This window comes from Dysidea avara, chromosome 11 (genome assembly GCF_963678975.1).
Source record: "Dysidea avara chromosome 11, odDysAvar1.4, whole genome shotgun sequence".
Taxonomy (NCBI): Eukaryota; Metazoa; Porifera; class Demospongiae; order Dictyoceratida; family Dysideidae; genus Dysidea; species Dysidea avara.
In genome coordinates, this window is record NC_089282.1 from 22,240,672 (window position 1) to 22,251,132 (window position 10,461).

The following is a 10,461-nucleotide window of genomic DNA, read 5'->3' on the forward strand; positions in this document are numbered from 1 at the left end:
CACCAAAAATATCCAAATCTGACCATCTGGAAATGACATACAATCAATAACCAATGAATTTGCTAAAGTTGATCTATCAATCCAGGCCAGTTCACTGCTTCTGATTGGGTAAACACAAATCTGATGCTTCATGCCCCAGACCAATTCTCATCAAGTTCCTACGATCCACAGTAGCTACTATGGCTTTAACCAAAATTGCCTCATTCCAAGCTACAGTACGAATCAAACCTGATTTCACACCTGAAGAGAGGAAGCTGAATCTGCACTACTACATACTTAAATTAATTTAATATGCTGAGAACAGACAGCATTATTACAGAGCGATAAATATCATTAAACACAATAGTGAAAATTTTTAGCTTCATCCTACCTATAGTTCCACGTTCCCTAGTACACTACTCTCATTCCCACAAAAATACTAATTAACACAAGTACACGAAAAATTAGGAATTTTCAACTAGAGTAGGGACCATAGCACATTGATAAAAAGTACTGAAACAAGTTGGAGTAGTCCGTGGTATTAAATCACAGTAAAACAATAAGAAGTGTTATGTTCCTACTGTGCTCAAGATACATATCGGAAATGTACAGTAGGGATATAACACTTCTTCTTGTTTTATAGTGATTTAATATCATGGACTACTCCAACTTGTTTCAGTACTTTTAATCGATGTACTATGGTCCCTACTCTAGTTGAAAATTCCTAATTTTTCGTGTACTTGTTTGTTAACTTTTTTTGTAAATAATTTTATTACGATAACCGGTGAACCCATGCATGCACATCTGAAATGGCACTGCGTGCCCCAGCTATTCAGTTATCGTCTGAAAAGTGAAGTATCCATTATGCTTTGTTGTCAGCTATGTTCAACCCATTACACGAATCAAGAACTGTTCGAAAAACACCTCTACAATCCACGCATACCAAAAGAAAGAAATCGTGCCGTGCACCCCAATTATATTAATTATCGTCTGAAAAGTGAAGTACCCATTACGCTTCGCTGTAGGCTATGTTCAACCCGTTACACAGCAGTACGAATCAAGAATTGTTTGAAAAGCACCTCTGCAATCAAAATACGGACGGACGAAAGATACGGAAAGATACGGACGATTTCTGTTACGAAGGGAAGCCATCACGTGCTACCGCTAAATCAACACCTTTCGCTGTCAGCAGAGATGAATGGGACACAAAGGAGGACATAGGTAAGTCCATGAAGAATGCATTGTACATACTGAGGTATGCCAAAAGGCACCTGTCGGGTCAAAGCGACATCGAACAGTGAAAAAATCAAGCCCATAGTCTTAGTCGTTATCGAGTTATGCTTGTCTGAAGGCATCAATCAGCTACTTACTCAGCCAGTAGAAAATTTCATTGAATAAATTTTTTTTAAAATTCCGTAGCAACTTGTTGAAAGCATTTCGGGTCAATCTGAAAGCTTTTTTGGGCTTAGTTTTACCAAACCAATACTGCCTCATCATTGTCAGGGAAAATCGAGGCTAGTTTTTGAGTGATATTATTTTGTGGGCCACGCCTACTCCTTTGTGGTCCCTACTATACAGTTACTATTGTACTGTATGATAATATGTAAACATTTCAAATGGTCTTAAGGAGACCAAAATACATGAGGTTCTCCTGAAAACTAATGCATACCATCTGAATCATTTTCTTGAGTATCTAGTTTATCTGGTGCATGAGATACAGTCATAGGATGCGGTAGAATGGAATGGACAGTGACACACACTATAGAAGAAACTTGGCAACCCTCAGTGTGGTTTGGGTGGATTGATGCTGAACTGGTACATGCTGTTGGGTTGCTTAGTAGCAAAGACTGCTTTAATTCCTATAATGTATAAACAATGATAAACATCCCGCCATCATCTCCTCATTCATACAACTCACTAGTAACTGCCTATCAACATCATCTATTGGGAAAAAATTAAGCATATACATAGTTAAGTATGGACAACTTGCATACCTTCTGAATCAGATTCTTGGCTTACTGGACAAGAAGGACCAGTTGCATGACTACTGTTGAAGTTTAAGGAGACATGGTCCAGAACTGGCCTCATTTGACCATCTTTGGTTGATCTATTAGCTGATGCAGCCCCTCTGTTGGGATCATTCAGTTCTTCCTTCACATACACACCATTCTTCACTCCGTTTATCCCATAATTTCCTAATGTAACATACAATCTTTGCATCTATTAGTCAAAGAGTAACATCATTTACCATTTCCACCAGTGTCTTGCTCCTCCTCCATTAAATGCACCTTTTCAGCTGCATCATGACAAATAATCATCATCATCAAAACATACAACCTTACCTGATGTTCCCTTATGCCAGCGGTGATGATATTTTATATACACGACTAGCACACTAGCAAGGCCCAATATAAACAGCAACACTGTTGCTATGCCTACTGCTACATATGCAAATGGAAACTTATTTCCTGAAAAACAGTAAAAGATAAAAGTGACAGAACATAGTGGTATAAATACCCACGTGTTTTGAAATAGAGCCTAAAAGATCTTTGCTCGGAAACTACAGGTTTGCTTGACACGACCAGTTCTCCATTGTAATAGCAATAACAAGTGTACCTTCCTTTATCTGTAGCATTAATGTTATTGACAGTTAATTCCGATATAATCAGGTCTTCTATTGCTGGTTTAGTGAATGCTCTTATCTCGTAGTGATCTGAACTGCTAATAGCCACTTCATCTTTTGTCCATACAACAATTGTGACATCCTTCACTGTGGAAGCACTAAATTGACATTGTAGTGTTTTACTATCATTGATATGAGCTTTGATGTTACGATCACTAGTTTTGACAACAGTAGGAAAATCAAACACCACTATTAGTGGAGAAAGAAAAGACAGTGCATTTATATCAGCCGATATATGGACATGCAGTTTCTTTGTATATGATTTATGATAAAAAGCACCAATCTTGTCACGGACCTCAAGCTGTAGTTAACTATAGGCAAAGGTAGTGGCAGGTTCAGGTGAGTTTCTGTGGTTCAACAGAAACCCCCTTATGAATATAGCAGTCTTACTTACTAGTGTTGCTATTACCATATTGACAATAATTTATCACACTAAAAAAAACAACAACACTATTTCAGTAGTATCATGTAATTGCGCTTAACTACAGTAACAACATTTGTGACAGGATCTGGGTCTTATAGCTTTTCCAATTGCATGTACTTGGCAATCCATAACTTGACTTGTGAGTAAGGTACCAACCTGAACACTTTACACTCTTAACATAGCACTACTGCTGATTCCTGGATGTAATTTAAGACAATAGGAGTCATGACTCGTCAAACCTGGAAATTTGGAAAGGGCTTTAAGACCACTTTTTGCAGATCCGGTCACATTTATAGCTATCAAACCCTCAGCAACACTGTACCTCCCACTGCACTAACAACGATCGAGATACTCTAATAGAGTAATCAAAACTATGGCTGAGTCATCACTTTCACAGTTCTAGGCCTTGGGAATTCTTCTGCCACACATAATTAACCATCCTGTTCTTTCTTTATACTCCTGGCTTTAGAGTTGAAATGCTTTGGGAGCTACTAATCTAGACTGTGCTGTGATGCGGAAAAGATACAATGTCATTCTGATGGCTTAAGCCACCGACTATGTAACTATATATATACTACCTTATATTTCTCTCTGCAACTCACCAGACTATTAGCATGTGCTTGCTGAATGTTCTGAAGGTCATAACAGCCCACTATTGAGCTTGGCGAAGCACTATATATAACTTGTTCTATTTTAGTGTACTACTACTTACCCCACCAGTCTTCTTCTGTGCCTGCATGATACTTCCACCACCATAAAATAAAATGGTGCATAAATGTATTGAAGATAGTCTTGAAGGGCATGTTTACTCTATAATAGGTAATGTAGTTGGAAACCATGATAAATATTAGATTTTTTCAGCAATTTCCATTCCACTAACCAAAAAGGAGTGCCAAGAGAAGGGAACAAAGGGAACATTTTGTCAAGCCTCAGAGGCCTTTGTATCTTCTAGTAACTGTCTGTATCTTAATGCCATAAGAACAATAACAGAAGCCAAACATACAGGTGAACTCTATCCACCTGGTAATTACATTAGAAACACAAACACTAAGAGAAATAACAGAAACCATATTATTATATTATGGTAAAATATGTGCTTGTCTGCCCAGCTATTAAGTTTATTCATCAGAACATATAAATGTACAGCTACATATAGTCATGTGACTGCCCAATGAGTTTCGATACTCAGTAATGCAACCATTCAGTTGAACATAGCAAAAAGTTTATTTCACTGTATTACAACAAATATTGGCAAAACTACTATTTGGTAATTCGCTATAAAATTGCAGTTGGCGGAAATGTAATTTGGCAAAATTCGCTCCCAAAAAACTGGAGGTGCACCGTTGGACGTGAGGTTGTACACAATGTAAACTGACAGAAGGCCAAAGCATGCATGTAGTGTACAATCCTTTTTGTGCTGAAATGTTTGTCTTGTGGATTTAGACTCTACATGCATCAATCTGGCCGGGTTGCTTTCATGAATGAAACCGGGTCGGGTCATTCGGGCCTGACTCACTTTGAAGAATATCTGGGTCCTGCTGAGCCCAGTTACCTTTGTGGGCCATGCCTATATATTGGATCTGTCTGTAGGCAACGTAGAGCCTCACCCATTTATCAAAGGCTGTGCACAAATCCATGTCTGTTGCTGTCTTCAAGCTTATGTGGAGCCAACCCCACTAATCGAGTACGAGTTCTAGTCTCAGTTTCTGTCATAAGCCACACCCATTGCATACATGGACCACGCTAATTTACCAGTAAAGTGTGTTTAAGTTAGGGCTGGGACAAAGCTTCAAATGCTTAGTGGGTTCGAAGGTTAAGTAAACTTCGAATTAAAAAAGTATCCTTCGAAGCTTCGTAATGCACTGATAGTCTACAAAAGAATTACAAATAAATGTCAGTATCTTTATTGCAGCTGTTTATTTCTCTTGCGTGATCAATGTTTGTCTCTTCGTGATCGATCTTCATGTGCCAAGCCCACTTTTAATTAAACCATCGTAGTTCAGCTTGCTACCATAGTTGCAGCCTTAAAACACCTTATAAAGTGATAGATAATGCATGGAAAGTGTACTTTTAGCCATTACTTGGTGTTTACCTATGCATGATTGCAGTATAGCGGACACGCCCATTTGCAATTAATCGATCGCGTCACTCAGTACTGCTGCTATGTACTTTCCAAAATGCTTACAAACTTATTAAATAGGTTTAGAAAGGTAAAACTTAAGAAAGATGGGCATAAATACAAGAAAACCTGTAACTTGAAAGCTAACACCGAAGCTTCGAATGTTCAAACATTTTATTAGCGAATATTCAAAGGTAAATTTCAATATTTGTCCCAGGCCTAGTTTAAGTAGTATCTATGAAGCCACACTTGGTTTGTTGAAATCTCCCTCAACAACTGCTATCAAAAGCTTGGATACAAGGTATGAATACAGTATTGACAAGTTTTAAATTTAGTGGTTTGATAACAAATTTTCCAATTCACCAAATTTAGTCTACCACAAAGTTTTGCTGTTTTACAGTATTTATTATCATACAGACTTAGCTACATCTACTTGTCATGATATTTTTTTACATGTGTGACTGTTCTATTAGAGTATTGTGATGTATCATGTGATCTGCAGGGCTGCTTTGTTACTGCTGCTTATCAGTACCCAATTTAGCTACCAAAAGATGTACTACTTATTATTCTGGTAGTATGCTTAATGCTTTTATCAACCCATTATGCTTCCTGGTTATATCCTTAAAATTCTATTAGTCATTGTACAATTAGTACTTTGTGGATTCAAATCACAAGACTGGACTTGTGGACTAAGCTGGAAACAGTGCGTTAACAATCATTGAGGCATTACATAATACTGGAGACACCATTAAGGAGTCCATGAGTCTGATCAATGATTACAAAAATGTGATTTCCAACATGAATGATACAGTAACTGTCAGTTGTTGGCAGGGGTTGGGGGGGAGGTATGACTAGAACATGCAAATGCTAATTAACTTACATAAAGTACCAGAGTGCTAGCAAAAAGTGTTTTATAGAAATGCAGCCACAAACTTCCCACGAAGGATTACAGTAATCTTTTAATGACCATATACAACCAATTCATGCCTGATATATCACTATGAACCCGTACCAGAAGTGCTGCCGTTTGTCGTCATTACTTTAAGTCTAGTTTCTCCTTAACGGAACCATTTATAGTCGCAAAATCCACATCATTGTAAAGTACAGATAAAATAGAACCTGAATATCACTTAATTCTTGGTGATCCTCCACCATCAGTACACTGCACAGGACCAATCGGGCGCACATGAAATGTTTTCTGATGTAGCGAATTCTTATACTAGTACACGTGACGCATGTTGTACCCCCCCCCCCCCCCCGAGCTGTTGGATTGAACTTCAACAGTAAAGCCACCTCACTTTATGGCCACATTAATAGACAACAATAAGGCCACTCATTTCTATTAACAAGGTTTCACTGAGCGGAATATCATCAGTGAAAATATGTCGTGATAAAACTTCCATGATGCATATGTGACCGGATCTACGAAAAAGGGACATAATCGCACAAGCCTAAATTTACAGTATAAAGCATTGAACGCATTGGGTGAAATACTTGCGTATTATTGAAAATTCCATAAATTTTTTTAACCCCTTTTTCTTAGTGAAGGAAGGGACTAACAAATAAAACCCTGGATATCATCTTATCTGCCTATTCAAGAGAAGTTGGAAAATCTTTGTTTTGTTGCAGTAGACCCAATGATACATAAGTTGTGAGCATTTGTTTACGTCATGTCGGAGTGATCGTACACGATCGATTTTTCTTCACAAATTTTGTCTTTGTATGCAGTGAGGAAGGGAGAGTAAAGGAAAAACTTACCCAGTAATTGATTCCTCCGTTCATGGCAAACACAATGGTGAAACTTTTAGCTCTGTACCTCAATCCATTCATAAGTTACAACTGTTTTAGTAAGTGCCTGTAATTTATTTTCCCAATACTTGCTGTACATATCGATTTTTCTGTTGTTGTTACTTTGTAGGGCTGTAACTCCCAAAGTTATTGGCATGTGAAGCTGAAACTTTGCCAGTGGGTACACTTGGCTAAGTTGATTATAAATATTTAATAAACAAGAAATCGAAAGATATGCGAGTATGTCCTGTTTTTGCAGATCTGGTCACATATCTTGATGCACTTATTCAGTATTGCTAAACCCATTGCTCACAGAGCCAAACAAACTTCAACTCATTTTTACGGGTAAGAAACATGTTGACACATTCAGATGCATGTACTAATACTTACTCATTGAAGCAGCATGAGTATTTACAACTTCATCTAGTACCTCCCCACATGTCAACACTGTGTTGTGTAGTCCTAAAGAGACCTTTACTATATTTAATTGATTAGTGAAATTACAACAAGATCCATCTTCACTTAAACAAGTTTGGTAAACAGCAATACGATATGGGTCAGTAGAATTGTCCATGATGTATGTGGCCTCTGTGTGTTGGTCATGAGGCCCGATCATCCAATAACTTGACATTGAAGGCCACAAAATCTTCAAGTTTCCTTTGAAGAGACAGTGAAGCACAACGGACTCTCCTTTAACTGTCATAATATTCTTTTGTGGTACAACCACACTGCCTGAGTTGTTACACACAATAGGAGCTGGAGGATAAACACAACAATACCTCAACAACTTTATAACAAATCAAATCCCTTACCTTTCCTCACATCAATGTACACAGATACAGAGGAGGTTCCACACTGATTACTAACAATGTTGGTATAGTTGCCACTGTCATCTTCAAATGACAACTCATATAGTGATAGTCTACTGTATAGTACTCCATCAGTAGTGTAGTTATCTACCACAGCAGTTGAGGGTAAAGGCAAGTTACCATCTATGATCCATTTCGGGTAACCACTGGACAATGGCAGATCACTGGATATTTCAGTAACTAAGGTTAAATTGCTTCCTTCATATATTAAAATGTAAGGATTGAAGTTATAACCATCAACAAGAGGTGGAGCTCCTGTAATCCACACACAGAATAATCATTGTAGAAAGAGCGTATATATACTTACTCACCATTAGCCACTACAATAATACTACTATTCTCTAACTGTTGCCCATCTTTATCAGACACCACACAAGTGTATGCTAGTCCAGTCATTCTGGCCACCACAGTGATGGCGTCTCCATGTTGTGATTGGTCAAACCAGTACCAGGTGATCATGTTATCTGTGATCTGGTCAGTATGACACATCAGAGTCACATCTTGGTTATCACACACTGTGTCCACTCCCAATTGCGGGGATGATGTGATGGTGATCTTAGAAACTACATGCCCTGTTGAAATCGACCAAAGTGCATTACATACAAGCAAGGGTTCATAATGAACTCTTGATACAAGTAGGTGTCAATTCACATTCCCTGTGTGAAAAAGTCTTAAATGTAAATGTGCATTTGTTATTAATAGATGCAAGCAACTTCTATTTGAAAACTACTTCATCAATTTTTCTGGATGCTAGATCCTTTTTTTCTCCCTTCCCAATGACAAAGGTGGTCTGGCCACATGATACTAGCCAGTAGTACACCCCGGGAATAAATTAAAACAGTAGTGCATCGGGTGAAGCTTAAAGCAGCGGCAGCATTACAGGAGAAGTCTATGAAGTACAGCATATCCCCTGACTACCTAATTATTGAAATATGTAACACACTGCTATATAATAGAGGGTGACTGTTTACGTCATGTAAGGCAGTTTTTGCTTTTGAGGCAAAAATCAATGGCACCCATGCATTTAAAAAAAAAAACCAGGTGCACGCCCACAGCCAGCTGTGGGCTCGCACCTGGTTTACTGAAATTATTTTCGTAAAAGTGTGTGTGTACCTATCTATCTACCTATGTTTGTCCATACGCACCCACATGAGCAAAATCATTAAATGATGGTAAAAGCAGCTTTTACGTAAGAAGTAAAAGTGAAATGAAGTCTGTATTAAACTTCTGCACAGGTAAACTTTGCTCTGAGGTGGTTTCTTTTTGGCGGAGTGAAATATGGGTGTGGAGACTTTCCTTAGACTTTGTAAATTACCTTCCCTTTGAGGTTTTCAGACATTTAGCAACTGAAGAACAATGATGCAGGCCTTGTACACTGCCAGGAATAGCCTATTGCTTCAAGTTGAAAGGGGGCGTATCTCTTACGTACGCAAACGAAAAATGAAGAGCAGCTTTGAGGCATTGTCGAGAGAATTTGTGGGAAAAAACACAATAGTCAAACTATAAAACAGTTTAGAAGATACTTCTGTGTGTAATACGTCGGTAAAAGCGGTTTGTTTATAACAAACGCTTCCTTAGCAGCACATAACAACATAATTGAACGAATTACAAAATACTAGAATTAGCTAGTAATATTATTGCACAACCCAAAACTATCCTATCGGTTAAAATAGTAATATCATAGTAGCACATACTATCTATGGTTAATTCCAGATGAGTTAGCTAGTTGCATGGCGCCTGGTTTTTAGAAGTAGCACAACATCAACTTTTTTTTTTTTCCATTGTGCACAACTGAATAAAGACATCAAAAAATTGCTATGCTGAATGAGTTACTTATAGTAATGCAAGAGTGAGAGTTAGGGTACTGGGTCCACTTAGCTACATAAGGCCACTCCTAGAAAATTCATTGTTTCCCATTTTCCGTCTGCATGCAGATTCTCTTCCCGCATGGTCATTCAGTATTGCTGTAAACTGAACATTTTATTCATTATTTATCCTGTGATTGCATAGCAGAAACTAGTTTAGCATTCAGAAAGCCCATTTAGCTAGCTTTTCACTGTTTGGGTTCTTAGTTTAAATATTTCTACTGTATTCTTACCTGCAAGTTACTGTTATGAATTTCGAAAATTAGTGGAAATATCTAATGAATACTGGATAATGAACCGCGCCCATCCGCATGTATTTTTGAGGTCAATGAAATAGGAAACAAGGAATTTTGTTGGAGTGACCTAAACCAAGGAACAGCTGAGGCCACTGTTTTTTCAGCTGTGAAGCGGTAATAACATAACAACTACATAACATTTTTTCCATCGTAACTTACTCTTTCACGAAGGAAATATTAATTTTGGTGACATCAAACGGATAACCTCAATTAAAGCACACTATACTATATGCATGCACTTAGATATAATTGGTGTATGCATATAATACATTATAGTATTGACCTGTAAAAGTAGCGAGTATGAAAACACAGTACCGCAGTTTATATGACATCTTATCATCCACGCCGACTCAGGGAGAGATTCTCTTTTAAGGCTTCCCGCCAAAATATTCACTACGTCATTATACGTATTGTATGTAATTTCACCTTTGTTAGCTT

General features: G+C 37.9%; 1 protein-coding gene across 3 annotated transcripts in view; it reads right to left on the bottom strand.

The window, feature by feature from the left end:
- Positions 1-10,459, bottom strand: part of LOC136237757 (uncharacterized) — a 34,652-nt gene extending 24,193 nt beyond the window's left edge. For all 3 annotated transcript variants that reach the window (XM_066027969.1, XM_066027968.1, XM_066027970.1), the window contains exons 1-10: positions 10,307-10,459; positions 8,174-8,434; positions 7,806-8,117; positions 7,384-7,749; positions 2,501-2,851; positions 2,322-2,447; positions 2,228-2,275; positions 1,974-2,174; positions 1,898-1,920; positions 1,649-1,838 (exon numbers count right to left, since the gene is read on the bottom strand). In XM_066027969.1, the coding sequence (XP_065884041.1) occupies positions 1,649-1,838; positions 1,898-1,920; positions 1,974-2,174; positions 2,228-2,275; positions 2,322-2,447; positions 2,501-2,851; positions 7,384-7,749; positions 7,806-8,117; positions 8,174-8,434; positions 10,307-10,355 (1,927 nt within the window). In that variant the 5' untranslated portion in view covers positions 10,356-10,459. The remainder of the gene's footprint in view (positions 1-1,648; positions 1,839-1,897; positions 1,921-1,973; positions 2,175-2,227; positions 2,276-2,321; positions 2,448-2,500; positions 2,852-7,383; positions 7,750-7,805; positions 8,118-8,173; positions 8,435-10,306) is intronic.
- Between the last annotated feature and the right edge of the window lie 2 nt (positions 10,460-10,461).